This window comes from Capricornis sumatraensis, chromosome X (assembly GCF_032405125.1).
Source record: "Capricornis sumatraensis isolate serow.1 chromosome X, serow.2, whole genome shotgun sequence".
Classification (NCBI taxonomy): Eukaryota; Metazoa; Chordata; class Mammalia; order Artiodactyla; family Bovidae; genus Capricornis; species Capricornis sumatraensis.
The window spans coordinates 4,433,380-4,454,040 of NC_091092.1; the positions used below are offsets into that span (position 1 = coordinate 4,433,380).

The following is a 20,661-nucleotide window of genomic DNA, read 5'->3' on the forward strand; positions in this document are numbered from 1 at the left end:
ACATCCATTTTGATGTATATAGCTATTTTTTTTCATTTTATTCATTTTCCATAGTATGAATATCCCATGATTCATTTCCCCATTATCCTTTCAGGGAATGTTTGGATTGTTCCTCAGTTCAAATGAGTCACTCAATCGTGTCCTACTCTTTGTGACCCCGTGGCCTGCAGCATGCTAGGCCTCCCTGTCCATCACCAACTCCCGGAGTCCACTCAGACCCAGGTCCATGGAGTCAGTGATGCCATCCAACCATCTCATCCTCTGTCGTCCCCTTCTCCTCCTGCCTTCAGTCTTTCCCAGCATCAGGGTCTGATTGAAGCTCTAAAGTGTTGGGACTTCAGCTTCAGCATCAGTCCTTCCAGTGAATATGCAGGACTGATTTACTTTAGGACTGACTGAGGTGATCTCCTTGCAGTCCAAGGGACTCTCAAGAGTCTTCTCCAACACCATAGTTCAAAAGCATCAATTCTTCAGTGCTCAGCTTTCTTTATGGTCCAACTCTCACATCTGTACATGATTGCTAGAAGTACCATAGCAGTCTGGAAGTACCATACCATAGAAGTACCAAGTAATGTCTCTGCATTTTAATATGCTGTCTAGGTTGGTCATAGCTTTTCTTCCAAGGAGCAAGCATCTTTTAATTTCATGGCTGCAGTCATCATCTGCAGTGATTTTGGAGCCCAAGAAAATAAAGTCTCTTATTGTTTCCTCATCTATTTGCCATGAAGTGATTCAATCGGATGTCATAATCTTAGCTTTTTGAATATTGGGTTTTAAGCCAGCTGTTTCACCCTAATATTTCACTTTCATCAAGAGGCTCCTCAGTTCCCCTTCGCTTTCTGCCATAACAGTGTTATCAACTGCATATCTGAGGTTATTGATATATATTGAAAAGACAAGTTATACCCATCTGAATGCAGAGTTCCAAAGAATAGCAGGGGAGAGAAAGCCTTCCTAAGTGACAATGCAAAGAAATACAAGCTGGTTCTAGAGTCTTATAATTACTGAATTATGGTATATGTGCTTCTTCTGCTTTACCAAATAATACCAAATTAATTTGTGGAATGCTTATATTAATTTATACTACTAAAGCTGTATGAGAGTTCTCGTTGCTTTAAATGAGTAATTCTCATACTTAGTTGTGTATTAATAGCATTTAGGGAAACTTAGAAAAATACCATTGCCTTGACCCCCTACCCCCAGACCAACTCAGTGATAATTTGGGAAGATGGGACCCAGGTATCATTTTCTTCTTAGCTTTATTGATATAAAATTGGTATACCAAAAACTGTACTCATTTAGTGTTTACACTTTAATCAGTTTGGACATATTCATATACCCATGATACCATCACCACATCAAAGTAATAAACACATTCTTTATCTCCAAAAGTTTCCTTGTGTCCATTTAAGTTTTTATTTTTGTGATATGAACATAAAATTTGAAATCTACCCTCAGCAAATTTTAAAGTGCACAATCCCATGTTGTTCATATTGTACAGTAGACCTCTAAAACTTCCTCATCTTGTAAAACTGTAACTTTACAACCATTTAACAACCCCTCATCTCCCCCTCCTCTCGTCTCTGACAATCATGATTCTGTTTTATCCGTCTATAATATAATTTGCCCATTTATGTACTTCATTTAAATAGAGTGGTGCAGTGTTTGTCCTTTTGTGACTAACTTATTTCAGGTAACATAATGTGTTCTAGCTCCACCTATCTTGTCATAAATGGTAGGGTTTCCTTATTTTTAAGGCTATATAATATTCTAGTATTATGTACACGTGTGTGTGTGTGTATATATAGTATTTATGTACACACATGTATTCATATATATATTATATATAATATATATATCACTTTTTTATCCATTTATTTATCAGTAGGCAGTTGAGTTTTTTCCACGTCTTGGGTATTGTGAATAATGCTGCAATTACCATGGGTGTGCAGCTATCACCTCAAGACCCTTATTTCAGTTCTGGATATATACAGAGCAGTGAGATTGCTGGATCATTTGGTAATTCATTTTTAATATTTTGAGTAACTTGTGTACTCTTTCCCATAGTGACTGCAGTATTTTATATTTTTACCAAGAGCATACAAAGTTTGTAGTTTTCCCCAACCCTTACCAACACTTATCTTTTTTTTTTTTTTTTTTGTAATAGCCATTCTAGCAGGTATGAAAGTGAAAGTCGCTCAGTCATGTCTGACTGTTATACATGTCTGTACAGTCCATGGAATTCTCCAGGCCAGAATACTGGAGTGGGTTCTAGTATTACTGTTCCTTTCTCCATGAGATCTTCCCAACCGAGGGATCAAACTGAGGTCTCCATGTTGTAGGTGGATTCTTTACCAGCTGGGCCACCACAGAAGCTTAGTTTTGATTTGCATTTCTCTGATAATTAGTGACATTGACCACCTTTTAATGTACATGTTGTCTATTTCTATGTCTTTGGAGAAATGTCTTAAGTCCTCTGTCCAATTTGTAAACAGGATTATTTGGTTTCTTGCTAATGCATTGTAGGAGTTATGAATATATTTTGGAAATTAACTGTATCAGATCTATGGTTTGTGAGTATTTTCTCCTATTCTTTGGTTGCCTGTTCTGGTGGTTATTTTCTTTAGTTTGATGCAGTCCCATTTTGTTTCTCTTTGCTATTGTTGTCTCTGCTTTTTGAGTCATATTCTTGAAATCATTGACAAGACCAAAATGATTCAACTGTCTCTCTATGTTTTCATCTCTTATGTTTAAGTGTTTCACCTATTTTAATTTGATTTTTCTGTAAAGTGTAAAATAGAAGTCCCAGTTTCTTTCATTGTTGTTATTGTTACATGAATACCCACTTTGTCTAGAACCAGGTGTTAAATAGACTATTATTTTCCCATCATGTATTTTTGAACCCTTGTCAAAGATCTGTTACATGGATTTATTTATGGGTTCTCAGTTGTTTCTTATATGTCTGTCTTTATCTCAAAACCATGCTTCTTTGGCTACTAAAGCTTTGTAATATATTTTAAAAATCAAGAAATGAAATTGTTCTAGCTTTATTCATTTTTCTCAAGATTGCTTTGGCCATTCTGAGTGCACCATTTTTTAAAAGCTTCCAAGGTTATTTTTATGTGAAGATGGTATTGAAAACCATTGTCTTACACTGTAAATTATGTAGAAATTTTGTATATTTTTCCAGGCAGATATGAATAAAGAATCTCATTTTTTGATTGAGTTTTTTTCTTGAGTGTGAATGAATTGATGCCCACTTGACACCATTTGTGGGCCAATTGTGGGTCATTTGTGTTTCATCTGCTTTAAAATGCTTCATTTAGTCTTTTGTCCATGTTAGAATACTTTTGTATTGCTTATCTTTTTTGTTTTGTCTGATTTCTTGATATATTTGGAATATTAGTTTTCTATTGCTTGCATATTTCAAATAGTTCCCAATTTTCCTGTCCTTTTCTCCCTTTTTTTTTCAATGGTATCTTTTCTGGAACATTTCTTGCTAATGTAATTAGCAAGGAACATTTCTTGTAATTGTAATGTACATTAATTCATCATTGTTTTAGCCTTTGTGCTTTCATGTCTGATGTAAAAAATTCCATTCTTATCTAAGGTCACGTAGGTATTACTTCTTATATTTTCCTCTAAATGTTTTAAAAAGATTGTCATTTACCTTAAATCTTTAATCTACCTGGAATTGATTTCTATGTATACTGTAAAGAACAGAATTTCATATTTTTACATGTGAATAACTCTTGTTCCCGCATTATTTATTAAATAATAGGGAAGTCAATCACATTTTCTTTTTCCAAGAATCTATTGATGATTCTTCATTCCACCACATAAATTTTATAATCAGCTTGTCAAACTCCAGCAACAACACAAATTTTATTTGGATATTTTATTGGAATTACCTAAACTTTCTGGACAAATTTGTGTATATTGAGATCCAAATAATACATGATTCTTCCTGTTCTGAATGTGGCATGTGCATCGGTTTACTTATTCATTACTCTCAACATCCTTTCACACTCTCCTAAATTATCTGTTGTTATTTCTTATTTTGGTTAGTTTTAAAATTTAACAAGTTAAACATTGTTTTGCTGACTTATACAGGTTTACTTAGATTTACACACATATTTCACTTTCATGAATACCTTCCTTCTGCAGTGAAAGAACTTCCTTCTAGGATCATTTTACTTCTTGCTGAAGCACATCGTTTTAACGTACCTTTAGTGAGATTCTGAACATAGTAAAAACTCTATTTGCTTGAAATTGTATTTATTTCATCATTGTTATTAAAAGATATATTCAATGAGTATGTAATTTTAGCTTGCAAAAATTTCTTTCTTATATATATGGACAAATTATTTCACTGTATTTTGACTTCAGTTTTCTTAAGCAAGCTGTAGTCTAAATTGACATTCCTTGGAGGTAACCTGCCTGTTCTATTCTTCTATCTCTTCTGGTATTTGGTGTTCTATAGTTTTATTAAGATGTATCTCGGTGTGGATTTTTTCATCCTTCTCTTTATCTTGATTGATTGGCTTCTTGAATTTAAAATGTGTTCTGCTCCATCAATTCTGGAAATGTTTTTTAGCAATATACATTTAGAATATTGTCCTGCTCCCATGTTGCCTATTCCTTCCTACTGTTAGCTCCAATTGCTTACTTTGAACATTCTCACTCTCTTTTGGGTTTTTTTGATTGTTAAGTTTTACATCCCTTTTGTATTTTGTCTTTATGTACTGTAATCTAGAGCATTTCTTTCAGGCTTATCTTTCAGTTTACTAATTCTTTTGTGATTTGTACCTAATCATCTGTTTTTCCTATCCAGTGAACTTTCTAATGTCACTTATTGTATTTCTTGTATCTAGAAGTTCTTTGTTCATTGAATATTCTTACATCTTTAAGGTCTACATCTTTATAAGTCTAATTCTGTTGTTTTTGCTCACTCTTAACTAATGTTTGTTTACTTCTTTCTGTATCATCTGTATTTTTATTGTGAACTAATGACTTCCCTGGTGGCGCTGGTGGTAAAGGAACCACCTGCCAATGCAGGAGACATGAGACCAGGTTTGATCCTTGTATGGGGAGGATCCCCTGGAGAAGGGAATGGCAACCCACTCCAGTATTCTAGCCTGGAGAATCCCATGGACAGAGGAGCCTGGAGGGCTGCAGTTCATGGGATTGCAAAGAGTCGGACAAGAACTGAAGCGACTTATCATGCAATGATTGCTGAGCCTTTTTGGAAATGTTTTGAAACTGAAGTTTAAAGATGCTTTTCTTCCTGGAAATTTGCATGAATGACTGCCCGTTATATGAGAACACTGCCAAAATGCAACCACTTTAAATTCTCAACATGTTTCTTAATAACTAGGTATTTTAAATTCTGACTAAAACCTGCATGGGCCTTGCTTGTGGGTAGAGGTTTACAGGGAGTCACTGATTACTCCTACAGGTGTCCACAGTCAAGGAGAAAACAGACAAGACCACATGCTCTTTTTCTCTGTGGGTGGGCTTTCTTTGTTTTGTTCATTTGTTTGTTTTGTTTTTCTTTAAGTCCTTCACTGGAGAGATTATCTCTTGGGGTTTTAGCTGTACATCAGAACCAACTTTGCCTATACCTTCTGAAAGCTCTAGGCTTTGTGTACCATCCTATGTGTGAGGCCCATTAAAGTTAAAAACTCTAGAACACTGGAAACTGGTAGGTTTTCCTGGGGCTGAGTTGGCCTTCAGTGTTTGGTTATATCTCTGGATTAGCGCTTTCCTTTAGTTTCTTTTCTTTGAGCAGAGGTGGGGGAGTATTGTAAATTTCTTGACAGCTTATGTTTTCATCTGAAGGTATTTTTAATAATTTTATGCATTCTAGAAATTGACAGTCCCTAGACAATTTGACTACCCAGTTGATTAGGGTATCTAACTAGCTAGAAACAGAAGTCTTTTCTAAAGTATCTCAATAACTCTTTTATTGAAAAGTTGGAAGAAACCTGCCACTGTATTCAAATCAGTATGTTTTAAGTTCCACAGATGCCAGATATTGTTTCTGCTTAGTTAAAACAAAAACATGTTGTCAGCTTGGAAAGGGTACTTGATGTGTCAAAAAAATGTCCAGGATAGTAGATGCTTCACATGGATTTTCTGTTTCTTTAACCTAAGGTAAAACTTAGATATAACTAACTAACTAAGGTATAACTAAGAAGAGAAGCAAAAAGCAAAGGAGAAAAGGAAAGATATACCCATTTGAATGCAGAGTTCCAAAGAATAGCAAGGAGAGATAAGAAAGCCTTCCTCAGTGATCAGTGCAAAGAAATATAGGAAAACAATAGAATGGGAAAGACTAGAGATGTCATCAAGAAAATTAGAGATACCAAGGGGAAATTTCATGCAAAGATGAGCACAATAAAGGACACAAATGGTATGGACTTAACAGAAGCAGAGGATATTAAGAAGAGGTGGCAACAATACACAGAGGAACTGTACAAAAAAAAGATCTTCACGACCCAGATAATCATGATGGTGTGATCACTCACCTAGAGCCAGACATCCTGGAATGTGAAGTCAAGTGGCTTTAGAAAGCATCACTACAAACAAAGCTAGTGGAGGTGACAGTATTCCAGTTGACCTATTTCAAATCCTGAAAGATGATGCTGTGAAAGTGCTGCACTCAGTATGCCAGCAAATTTGGAAAACTCAGCAGTGGCCACAGGACTGGAAAAGGTCAGTTTTCATTCCAATCCCAAAGAAAGGCAATGCCAAAGAATGCTCAAGCTACCGCACAATTGCAGTCATCTCACACACTACTAAAGTAATGCTCAAAATTCTCCAAGCATCGTCAGCAATACATGAACCGTGAACTTCCAGATGTTCAAGCTGGTTTTAGAAAAGGCAGAGGAACCAGAGATCAAATTGCCAACATCCGCTGGATCATGGAAAAAGCAAGAGAGTTCCAGAGAAACATCTATTTCTCCTTTATTGAGTATACCAAAGCCTTTGACTGTGTGGATCACAATAAACTGTGTAAAATTCTGAAAGAGATGGGACCAGACCATGTGACCTGCCTCTTGAGAAACCTATAATGCAGGTCAGGAAGTAACAGTTAGAACTGGGCATGGAACAACAGACTGGTAGCAAATAGGCAAAGGAGTACATCAAGGCTGTATGTTGTCACCTTGCTTATTTAACTTATATGCAGAGTACATCATGAGAAACGCTGGACTGGAAGAAACACAAGCTGGAATCAAGATTGCAGGGAGAAATATCAGTAACGTCAGATATGCAGATGACACCACCCTTATGGCAGAAAGTGAAGAAGAACTAAAGAGCCTCTTGATGGAAGTGAAAGAGGGGAGTGGAAAAGTTGCCTTAAAGCTCAACATTCAGAAAACGAAGATCATAGCATCCGGTCGCATCATTCATGGGAAATACATGGGGAAACAGTGGAAACAGTGGCTGACTTTATGTTTTTGGGCTCCAAAGTCACTGCATATGGTGATTGCAGCCATGAAATTAAAAGACACTTACTCCTAGGAAGGAAAGTTTATGACCAACCTAGACAGCATATTAAAAAGCAGAGACATGACTTTGCCAGAAAAGGTCCATCTAGTCAAGGCTATGGTTTTTCCAGTGATCATGTATGGATGTGAGAGTTGGAGTGTGAAGAAGGCTGAGTGCTGAAGAATTGATGCTTTTGAACTGTGGTGTTGGAGAAGACTCTTGAGAGTCCCTTGGACTGCAAGGATATCCAACCAGTCCATACTAAAGGAAATCAGTCCTGGGTGTTCATTGCAATGACTGATGTTGAGGCTGAAACTCCAATAGTTTGGCCACCTGATGTGAAGAGCTTATTCATTCGAAAAAACCCGGATGCTGGGAAAGATTGAGGGTGGGAGGAGAAGGGGACGACAGAGGATGAGATGGCTGGATGGCATCACCGACTCAATGGACATGATTTTGGGTAAACTCTGAGAGTTGGTGATGGACAGGGAGTCCTGGCTTGCTGCTGTTCATGGGTCGCAAAGAGTCGGACCCAACTGAGCAACTGAAGTGATTGAACTAAGGTGTATCCATATGCTTCTACATTCGTTTTGCATGTAAGTGTCTATATCCAGTACTTATATGAAAAAAGGGAAGTATACTTAACAGTAGCCAGTCAGGTATGTTTCTGTTAGAACTCTTTTGAACTAATTGGAATGATATACAGTGTTACAATGATTTTGGAAAAAGAAGCCACCTCATGTTTGTGTATAGATTGTCTTTCTAAACAGTAAAGTGTTTCTGCCTTTGGATATGCATAGGAGTTGCGGCATTCTGATGTGGCACATTTCATTTAACAATATGGCCGTTCTCTGATACACTCAGTTTTCATAGTCTGCAGTAACTTGCATTGTTCCATACGCCTGAACAAAAACCATGGATGAAAACCACTTAGTTCTTAATGCGAAATGATTGAATCTTGTATTAGCATACACCTGTATAGAGAAGGCAATGGCACCCCACTCCTGTACTCTTGCCTGGAAAACCCCTGGACGGAGGAGCCTGGAAGGCTGCAGTCCATGGGGTCGCTGAGGGTCAGACACGACTGAGCGACTTCCCTTTCCCTTTTCACTTTCACGCATTGGAGAAGGAAATGGCAACCCACTCCAGTACTGTTGCCTGGAGAATCCCAGGGACGGGGGAGCCTGGCGGGCTGCCGTCTATGGGGCCGCACAGACTGAAGCGTCTTAGCAGCAGCAGATACACCTGTATCCTTGAATGAAATGTCTAGATTGTCCTTTGGGATATGACCCTAAAGTACATCGCACTGTTATCATTTCAAGAACTGTAAGATGTTAGTAGCCTTCAAACTTCAAACCTCCCCAACACAGGTGTCTTGGCTGTTGGGGTAGGATTCAGCTTTTGAAACATTTATATGTAATATTTGATAGCAATGCATCCTTGTATTTGTTTGGCATGGCCACGATGCAGTGATATCTAATGAAAGCAGAGTGTCCCTAAATAACATACTATACTCCTGTCACCTATTGTAAGTAATATAAATCTTCTCATATATCTGAGAATATCAGTTTGTATCCTTATTATGAAAAGATATTTTGTGTCTAATTTGAAATATCTTAATTCAAAATACATGAGAGTTACATGTATATAACTGGATATTGTTGGTACTATACTTAGGCAGACTATATTACACTTAGACAAGGCCATATCCACCTCATATGTTGTTTTATATTCAGAGTGAGTCATTCATTATGTATATTCTCTACATTTTTTTAGTTCTTAATATCACCTTTAAGGTTTAATATGATTTTCAAGTTTGTTTTTGAGTATAGAGTGGAACATAAACAAAATAGAAGATAATTACCATCAAAGGAATGAATACTTTTAGTAATGATCTTCCAGATTAATTGTAAATCATGCGAATTATTTTAGAAAGTAATACATTTCTGTAAATAGGATCATGACATTAGTGGGAGTTGAAATTTTTATGTACAAAGTATTCACAATTTTTCTTTCTGTAATTATAGAAGTTGTAAATATATCTACGATCTCTATAAATTTAATACAGAATGAGAACACTTTGATGAATTTAATTGAACTGAAATTAAGAAAGTTAACTACACATGATTTCTATGGCCCAGATTTTTGGCTGCAGAGTGTAAAATAAGTGTTGAATTCCAAAGAGATTTTGACAGAAAGAATCATTAGACCTTGTGAAAAAGTGAAATGGGAAAGTGTTAGTCACTCAGTCTTGTCCAACTCTTTGCGACCCCATGGACTGGAGCCTGCCAGTCTCCTTTGTCCAGGGAATTCTCCAGAATTCTCAAGAATGGGGAGTGGGCTTCTGTTCTCTTCTCCACGGTATCTTCCCCACCCAGGGATAGAACCCGGGTGTCCTGCATTGCAGACAGGTTCTTTACCATCTAAGCCACCCAGGAAGCCCTCAGAACGTGTAACTGAGCGACAAACTCTGGTTGGAAAGCTTAGAGGATGCAGAGGATGCCAGTCCTATTGGCAGAATGGCGCCTTTAGGAGAAGCTGATAAGTCAAGGGACCAGAGTGAGGATGAATTCTCCTTCAGATTTGTTGAATTTGCAGTAATGATGGTGCATCGAAGTAGGACAGGCTGTCGGTCTGAAATATGGAACTTAGGGATTGGCAGGAATGCTGAGGGCTGGAGCTGTTCATTTGGTGATATTAGTGCTGAGGTGATATTGAGAAGTATGCCTACTCTGGTCAAGTTGAAGATCAGACTGGTAGGAAACCTGTTAAAAGCTGCCTCCTTGTAAAATATAATTGTCATACTCCAAGGTCATGAATTTTCTCACCATGTTTTGAATTCTTGTCTTTAATCAACTAACATTTTTTGAAAGGAGTACTTCCACAAGGAGGTTTAGAAACCCTCTCCCTGAATGTTTTAGACCATTTGGTCAGCATTTTAACATATCCTAACAGATGCTTATAGTTTGTTTTAGGAGTTACAGAAATGATGAGAATTCCAAACCAAAAGAGGGACTTGCAGCGTGACCTCTTGACAAGAAATGTATTTTGAATCAAATGCAACACAAATGACTGTCAGTCGTCTGTTGATTATGGTTTCACTGTGTAGGCAGGAGTATACACAGTCCTGGATCTGTAATTTTCATGAGGGCAGAATCTCTAGTGGTTAACATGGCAATCACAGAATCAGCAGCTAGTATATACTAGGTGAATGGACGGATGAAATACAAAATAAATATAGAACCAGGGCTAGCATCAAAGTGTGTGCCTTTTAACTCAAAGCGAAGAACTAGAACACTTGAATGTGATTTCAGAACATTAAAATACACACATATAATTTAAGACATGCCATGAGAAAGTGTTGCACAACGTATAGTAAGTTATAGTAGTTTAGGGATTGAGGTTTTGACCAGGCAAAATAGGAGGAAGTTTCCATTAAGATTACAGAGATTTATCCAAGACTTACCCATTTCTTCTCTGAATTTTTTACAAAATAAAATCTTTGACAACATAAGTTAAAATAATACTGATATATGTGTATATATATATGTCTCCTATATATAAATAGAATTCTGTGTATATATATGCACTTAATGGTGTAATTTTAAAAGAATAAACAATAAATTTAAAAAATATATATTGGTCCCGATCCATTTACATAGGGAACGATAGGACTTAATCACAGTGAACCTAACTCGACTTTCCTACTACTAAAATGACTTAATGAGATATAAGACAAAAAGGAAAGGTTATGTTTTGGAAAGCAGGAAAGGGCATTATGGTTCAGTACCTTCACTTAACTAACCTTTAAGTGTGCAATTAACATTTAAAAGAAATAAAGTTTTGAAAGAATTGTAGAGTCATTGCAAAAATGTAAAAAAGGAGTTAAAAGCCTATGGTTTTTAGGAGAAATCCCTTTAGATAACTGTGACAGTCATCAGAAAGTGAATTTGTGATGCGTAAAAAGAGGAAGAAAAATCTGCTCGTTTGATGACATAGTAACTGCTTTCCCCTTTGTTGTTTTCTTTGTGAACTTCAGCTCATTGACATTTTCTAAGATGAAATTTTCATACTGACCTAGAATTGATCTTTTAAACACAAATCTTAGAATGTTTGAAAGAAGATGCTCAGTAGTAAGTAGGAGCAGCGGGACGGAAAAATAGAAGGGTTGAAACTTTACAGGATATTTACCTATTAATTCACAATTTGTCAGAATATAAGTTGTCTTTAAAAATTTATCATTTGTAGCCTCTGCTATTATAAACCGCTTTCCCCTTTCAGCATAGGGGGTGTCTGAACTCTTCTTTGTAATTTACTTATAGATCTTGAGTAGCCATGGTATCAATATGGCAACTAAACAAAAGCTATTTACAATTGTTGAATTGTATATGACATTTAAGCACTAGCCCAATCCACATCTGTTCACCTGTGGTTTGCTTCCTGTTGCTCCTAGCTGCTGTTGCAAAACCTTAACTCTTTTCAAAAACTATCTTCATTAGATGTTTCTATGGCTCTCAAGGAATAGCTTCCAGATCTTCTGAACTAATTTGTCAGCTTTCATGTAGCTGCTGTGGGTGATTTTCCTCATTTCCTATTTTGATCCCTTTCCTTGGCACCATTGTGAGTGGAAAGAGGGGAGGAGTTTCCCGTGGGGCTTAGCTGCTATGTACTGAAGCCCTCTCCATGCCAAGGGTGTGGAGTGTCCTATGGCAAGATACAGAAACATATTTTACTTTCTTTGTCTCTCTTTTTTTTTTTTTAACATGCTTGATTTTTGAAATAACCAAGCACTCAGACATACGAGGGGGTAGGTAGGCCAGGCCTGGAGACATATCCAAGAAGCAACTATTGCACTCACAATCATTTTGATCCTTTCCAAAATGCAGGCTTTCCTACTGGGCCTAGCCTGATCGCATAATACACACTTCTCTTCCTTTAGGTAGGACAGGGCCTTCCCCAGTGGCTCAGCAGTAAAGAAGCTGCCTGCATTGCGGGAGACAAGTTCGATTTCTGGATCCGGAAGATCCCCTGGAGTAGGAAATGGCAACCCACTCCAGCATTCTTGCCTGGAAAATTCCATAGACAGAGGAGCCTGACACACTACAGTCCATAGAGTCGTAAAGAGTTGAACAGGACTGAAGAGACTTAGCATGGATCTTCCAAGAGGCCTAAAAATATGGACTTCCAACTGACTCCAAGAACTGTCCACATTATTCTTAAACTGTGCATTGAACATTTTTCTCTCCTGACATACTTTTAAAGATAAGTGAAGGAGCATAGAGGCAAATGAGTACTGCTATGTCTCTCCTCTCTCTTCTAACCCTCCTTCCTCTTCTATTCAGGACTTGATGGACATGAAAACATTGTTAATCTTATGCTCCATTTTTTACTATTTATGGAAAAATACTGAAGTGTCTTCAGGTATTGGCTATGATGGCCACTTCAAACATGGGTTTCTAGATGTAGTAGGTTCATTAAGCAGGAAGTCCTATAACGTAGGCTGTATCTAACACACATTGAGAGGGTTTTATTTGAAACATTATTTGTAAATAGAATCTACGAAACAACTGGCAGCTATATAAGCTTGTAACTTAGTGTGAAGACCGTATCCAGAATCAGAATGCATCTAAGCCCGTCGAATGTGTTCATTATTTCATATAGCTGAACAGAGAAAGAAAAGAAATGTCACCTGCCAGGGAGCCTGCAGTGTAAAGATGACTTAACAGGTTATCTGCAGGTGGAAGAGAAGCAAAATAACAACAAGTTTCACATTCAGAGCTAAAATCCTACTATAGGCTTGATTCATTCTATAATAGTTATTTTCACAGTTAAAACTTAAAATTGAGATGGAGAGTTGAAAATATGCAGAGTTGATATTTTTAATCATGGTAACAACATTTTTAATCTTTCTAATTGAGTTTCCCTATAGGGAAAATTACGAAACTTACCAGTCTGATTCTTTGTTTTCCTTAATAACATACTTCACAAAAAATCCTATTAACAGAGAAAAAAATTTGAAAAACAATTTATATATATCAGAAATATTCTAGAAAAGTAGAAATAACACCTTGGTATTTACTTACCTTTCCATTCTATTAAAAAAAAATGATGTTAATGAGGCATGGTAGTAGCTGGGCTTAATTTCATTTAATGTTTATATTGCTATATCAATATTGATTTTTCTTTTAGGTCAAATGACATGATATTGTAAATCTTTGGACTAATCAGTACACAGCAGGTGCCATTGCAGGCATAGAGCTTCGTGGAAATGCAGAGTTAGTGGGAGGAGAGTAAAGATAGAGACCAAAGAGGATTTAAAAGTAGATTGAGATACAGCTGTTTTCCATGGGACATAAAAGGTTATATATTGCCTACTCTTTTTTTTTTTCAATTTAGAAACATTGATAATATATAGTATACTATTTAACCTGTTTTTAAATATACAGTTTAACTGGTGTTAAGTATATTTAAATTGTTGTTCAATCGTCACCACTATTTCCAGAAATTTTCCATTATCCCACACAGAAATTCTATCCTTTTAAGCAGTACCTCCCCATTGCCCTCTGCCCCCAGCTCCTGGTAACCTCTTTTCTATTGTGTCTAAGAATCTATTCTAGATCAGTGGGTTCATACAGTGTTTGACTTTTTTTGTCTATCTTATTTCACTAAGCATAAATCTCAAGATTCATCAGTGTTTGAGCGTGGATCAAAACTTCCTTTTTCTAGTGAATAATATTTTGTTTTATGTATATACCACATTTATCAATATTTCTGTTGATGGAAAAGTAGGTTGTTTCTGCCTTCTCACTATTGAATAACAATGATAGCATTGTGTGCACATAACTGTTTGAGATGCTGTTTTCAGTTCTTTTTGTTACATACCCAAGATGGAATTGTGGGATCATATGGTTAATTCTGTTTTTAATTTCTAAGAAAACACCAAGCTGTTTTCCACAGTGCTGATGCCATTTTACATTCTAACCAGCAATGCATAAGGGTTCCTATTTTCATACATCCTTACCAACAGTTTTTATTTCCCACTTTTTGGACAATAGCCTTTCTAGTAGGCATTGTAAAAATGGTATCTCGTTATAGGTGCTTTAAAAAATGCTATTGTAAATGGAATTGCTTTGTTAATTTCCTTTCAGATTATAGTGCACAGAAATACAGATGATTTTTACATGCTGATTAAGTATCCTGAAACTTTGCTGAATTCATTTATTAGCTCTTTCAGGTTTTTTTTGTTGTTGTTGTTGGATTGTTTAGTGTTTTCTTCATATAAAATCGTTATCTGTAAAGAGAGACAATTTTTTTAAAATTTTCTAATTTGAATGCCTTCTATTTCTCTTTCTTGTCTAATTGCTCTGGTTAGTACTATGATGCATAGATGTGTTGTAAGCATTCATCCTTGCCTTGTTCCTGTTCTTAACAGATATAATTTCAGGCTTTTGCCACTGAGTATATTAACTGTGACATCTTTTTATATGGTCTTTATCATGTTCTGAAAGTTTGCTTTTATTCCTAGTTTAGAGCATTTTTTTTTCTCACAAATATGTGTGGGATTTTATCAAATGCTTTTAATGTATTAGTTGAAATGATCATGTGAGATGTTTTCCCTTTATTCTATTAATGTGGCATATTACATTGGTTAATTTTTGGGGGGGGACAAAGAGAAATAAACACTATTTTTAAACATTCTACGAAATAGGATGTTTACTCATTGGATGATCTAAATCTGCATTACTGAGGGTTCACATCACAAAAGAATTAGAGACCACACGATTTTAGCTTAGCAAGATTCCTTCCTATGCTTTTTTTTTCTGTATTTGTTAGGTTGAATGAGTTCAATATGGAAAAAAAAAAGTGGCAAATGATTAAAAGTGCAAATAGCTTTGCATAATTTTCCTACCCAAAATATAATTAAGCCACAATAATTAAAGTTTTGGCTTGCTTGTTTTTTTTGTTTTATATATATATATATTATTGACGTTTAGTTGACTTACAATGTTTCAGGTACACAGAAAATTGACTCAGTTATCTAAGTGCACATATATTATTTTTGAAATTATTTTCTATCATAGGTTATTGCAAGATATTAACTATAGTTCCCTATGCTGTACAGTAAACCTTTGTTGCTTGTTGTACATCTATTTTTTAATTAGAAGTCTAGAATTCTATTCATAATAAGTCGAAGTAGAATCAAAATGTCATAATTTTTTAGTTAGGCAAAAAATCATAAGTTTTCTAAAATATATATATTATACATATTTTATATACATATACAAAAGCTTTTCTACTTACACTTTATAAAGACTTGAAAAAGAACATCAAAAAAAAGTGAGAGATGATAAATTGGAGAAGATAAACTAAATGAAATGGGAGCACTGAATATAAAATAGAAAAAGTGAAACAAACTAGATAAAATAAAACATCATCATATTTTTATATGTTGAATCACCCTTGCATTCCAACTATTATTTTAGATCTCTATATTTCTTTCTCCAACTCTCTCAATTTTTACTTCATGTATTTTGGAGCTCGGTTCTTAGATAGGAATATGTTCATAATAATTATATCTTCTTGATGGGTTTAAACTTTTATTAGTATATAATATCCTTATCTCTTGTGACCTTTTTGTGATTTAAAGTGACAATTTTAATTTGACAATAATATAGATACCTTACTTTTTGTGGGGGGCTACTCTGTACATGCCATATTTTTTCCCATGCTTTTGCTTTCAATCACTTTGTATCTTTTTATTGAAAGCTTGTAGACTGCATATAGCAGTATGTTTGTTTATTTATTTGCTTGTTTTATTGAGGTATAATTGATACATAATTTTGTTTACTGCCCTTTAATTTCTGCTTGTAGGCCTCCTTTAGTATTTGGGGAAAGAACAGGCTTGCTAGTGATAAATGATCTCTTTTCTTGTTGCTGTTGTTGTTATTATTAATTTGGAAATGTCTTAGTTTTTCATTCTTGAGGACAGTTTTTGTGGGTATAAAATTCTTGTTGATAGTCTTTTATTTCAGCACTCATTTTATCGAAATCATATAATAATCCTATTGCTGCTAAGTCGCTTCAGTCGTATCCAACTCTGTTCGGCCCCATAGATGGCAGCCCACCAGGCTCCTCCATCCATGGGATTTTCCAGGCAAGAGTACTGGAGTGAGGTGCCATTGCCTTCTGTGAATAATCCTATTAAGTATTCCTTAAATGTGACAATTCACTTCTCTATTGCTGCTTTAAAAATGATCATTTTCTACATTTGACACTTTGATTAGACAGTGTCTCATAGTTCTTTGATGTCCTACTTGGAGTTAATGAGCTTCTTGGGTGTGTGTATCTACGTATTTCATCAGATTTGAAAAGTTTTCAATCATTAATTATTGAAATATTTTTTCTTCCCTTTCTTTATTGGGAATCCTGTGATATGCATGTTGGTATGCTTGGTGTCCCACGGATCCCTCATGCTTTGTTTATTTTTCTTCATTCTTTTATCTTTCTGTTTCTTCGACCTAATAATATCAGTTTCTTTACCTTCACATTCATTGATACTTTCCTCTGCCTGCCCATATCTACTCCTATAATAAATTTTAAATTTCAGTTATTGGTACTTTTCCCTTTCAGAATTTCTGTTGGATTCCTTTTTGTAATTTCTATGTCTCTCTTATTCTATTCATAATATTGTTTTCCTTTAGTTATTTGTCCATAGTTTCCTTTAGCTCATTGAGCATGTTTAAAATAATTTATTTCATATTTTTGATTTATAACTTTAAATTCTGAACTTCTTCAGGAATCATTTCTGTCAAATTCTTTTTTACCTGCATCGGCCATGCTTTATGGGTTTTTCTCATGCTTTGTAATATTTTTGTTGAGAACTGGAGATTTGAATATATTATAACTTTGGGAATCTAATTATGCCACTCCTTAAAGACAGCTGACTTTTGTTTTCTGAGGATGGTATTCCTTGTGTGTGGTCACTCGAGTTTGAGTTTCATTATCTCTTCCCTCAGCCAGTGACCTGACAATGTATGCTACATCACTTTAGTCATGTCTGACTCTTTGTGACCCCATGGACAATAGCCCGTCAAGCTCTCTGTCCATGCGGACTCTTCAGGCAAGAATACTGGAGTGGGTTGCCATGCCCTCCCCCTAGGGTATCTTCCTAACCCAAGGATCAAACCTGTGTTTCTTATGTCTCCTGCATTGGCAGGCCAGTTCTTTACCACTAGTGCCACCTAGATCTAACAAAGATTTCCTTAGTTGTCTGGTTCCAAAAGGCAGTAGAGGTGTTTCTGCCTGTTTAAATCTTCTAATAGATGCCATTAGGGAAAGCTGCTGCAACCAGAGAGTGTTGAAACCAAGGCAAGCATCTACCAAACCAACCAGAATGCACATCTCTGAATTTTGGAGAACAGGATCCCCATTGCTCACCCTGGCATCAGCCATTCCCTTTTGCATCTTAGGCATTATCCTCACAGTGACAGCAATGGCAATCCACCCCAGTATTCTTGCCTGGGAATCCCATGGACAGAGGAGCCTGATGTGCTACAGTCCATAGGGTCGCAAAGAGTCAGGCCAAACTGAGCGACTAACACATATCCACATAGTATTGTGTGTGTGTATATGTGTGTAGTCGTGTGAGTGTTTGTGTGTGTATATATATTTAAGTTGTTCTGAAAGATAGTTTTGAAGTGAACTATCTGAAGGATATTGGAAAGATGGTTTTAACAGCTTTATCTGAAAGATAGTTTTAAATTGGGTTGCATACTAGTCCCTCAGACTCAGTGTTGGACCATGATGTGGCCAGCTTTAAGGTGGTAAATTTGAAATAGCTGGGAAAATGATGTGTGGACTGTAGGGGCAAAAGCTAGGCTTCTTTTTTTGATAATTGTTTTAGGAATTGGAAATCACATAGAAGAACAGAATAGAAAAAAATACAGATATTATAAATAATGGGAGATTATTTTTATAGGCTTGATGTGGTTTGCAAGATTGAAAATGATTCCAAATTTTGCCAATATTGAAGAGTATAGTTGATGATTATTGTTACTGCACATGAGTAAATTCTACATAGTATTTCTCTGTTTTTTTATAGATTGACTAATTATCATGACAGGAAATAAATCTTAAAATTATGGTATGTGTTTAAGACTTAGAAAGATCAATTTTATGATGTTCTTTATTGTCATATGATTTTTTAATTTAATATTTATATACTATAGTGCAGAGAAACCAAACCCTTCTATATATTTATTTACATTAAATTGTAGCTGTTTCTTGGTTAAGCTTTTGCGGAGAAGGGGAAGATACACTGGAACTGTGACAGAAGCACAATCAGAAATGTATCCACTATACTAGTTAATCACGTTCATAGTTGTTAATTTATCTTTTATAATCCTAATAACGAAATACTAAACTGTTATGCTTTTATTTCCTTTTAGAACCTTGTAAAACATCTTCCTGAGCAGAAGGTACTCAGTGAGCTAGCAGAGCTGAAGAATGAGTATGATGACCTCTGTGAACCTGAACAGTTTGGAGTTGTGGTATGTATCTAGCCTAAGGGCCCACAGACTCAGCTTGCAGGTAACACTTAATAGAAATGGGGGCGGGCAGGGGGGAAGACATTTCAATTGCTTATATTTATTTATTTTTCCTACTGTATAACTATATAACTTATGAACATTGGCTATCGGGAAAAAAAAAAAAAAACAACCTTATTACTTTTAATATTATTGAAAAATAAAGAAGTTAAGAGCAACATTATGAAATACCTCACAACATCTCAGGGATCTTCCTCTATATCAATGCTGATATTGATATTAATATAAATATATAAAAAGAACATGTTATTGTATTGACTATTTTTCCTTCTATTTAGATCTTGCTATTAGAATTTGGCTTTTTAATAAAGTTAGGCTTCTTAAGGGTGGAAAGGTGGAAACTGTTATAGATAATTAGAAATATTCTAGAGTCTCTTTTGAATGGTATGCATTGTATCAGAAAAAAGACAAAACTTTTCAGATTTCCCGTAGAGTGTCATTAATTGATTAAAACTATTAAATAAAGTTTCAGCTGGAAATAAAATTTCATAAATACATTTTGTGCTTTAGTGTGGTTAAATAATTACTGAAATAAATTATGTTTTCTTGTCTCTTCTTCATTTTAAAGGGTATAAAGTAAGACTAGGTGTAGATTATGTATTAAAACTGTAGTTTTATATATGTATATATATATGTTTCAAGCTTTCCTCAAAACTGCCATTCAAATAATTGACAAAAAGATGGTGGGTATGATGACTTATTTAATGTCCTAGAGAAAAGCTGTTTTTGACTCAGTGTTCAATTCAAGTGTGGTCCCATATAAACAAACAGTTCTACTACAGCTTTCAGTTTTACCCTGGCTCTCTGACCATTTTCCATCTGCATCCTTAGACTTTTAAAAATGACCGTTGCACTTAATAGTCAAATACTCTGCTTCATCCAAAATATTTTATAACCTCTTTAATAGTAAAACATTTGATTCGATCTGATTTGCTACTCCGCAACTTAAAAATCCTGCTTAAAGTCAAAATGTGATAGAACATTCCTTTTGAACATATGCAATAACTGCTCCCCCATATTTAGGGTTTATTAGTTCTCAGATATAGCACTGCATATGCTGATGTCGGAGCGTTCTGTCAAATCCTTGAAAAGCAAATCAGGGATGTCTATTTAGGGTGAAATAGAGCATGTATAGATACCTGAAAAAACTGTATCTCTCATTTTTTAATTAAGCAAATTAAACTGGCCAGATATTGTTTACTAAATAGCAATACTTTAACACAATATTAAATAATAAAATTTTCTAGTCCAAAGTCCACACTTAAAACTTAAGTTACTGGAATTCATATTCTAATTGAAGCAAGGTTATATACCATCCGAGAATTCAGCTTTGTCACGATGGTGATGAGTTTTACAGTAGGTACACTGCAGTTTCTCCGAAGCCATTTTTTTCCTGAATGCAGTTTATCTTGGAAGATGTATTTGTTTGCCAAGCAAGTCCTTCAAGAGGAATATCCTTGGTACTACACTGAGGAAATGAAGTTTTGGGACATAAAGAGCAATATACCTTCTGAACTCAAAGCAAAATAGGAAAGGAAAGAAATTTCGTGTTTATGCATGC

The 20,661-nt window shown here is 35.5% G+C and overlaps 1 protein-coding gene across 1 annotated transcript in view; it reads left to right on the forward strand.

Moving 5' to 3' along the window:
* The window catches only part of DIAPH2 (diaphanous related formin 2), a 980,877-nt gene that overhangs the window by 465,089 nt on the left and 495,127 nt on the right, over positions 1-20,661 (forward strand). The window contains exon 21 of the mRNA XM_068961943.1: positions 18,942-19,043. Within this exon, the coding sequence (XP_068818044.1) occupies positions 18,942-19,043 (102 nt within the window). The remainder of the gene's footprint in view (positions 1-18,941; positions 19,044-20,661) is intronic.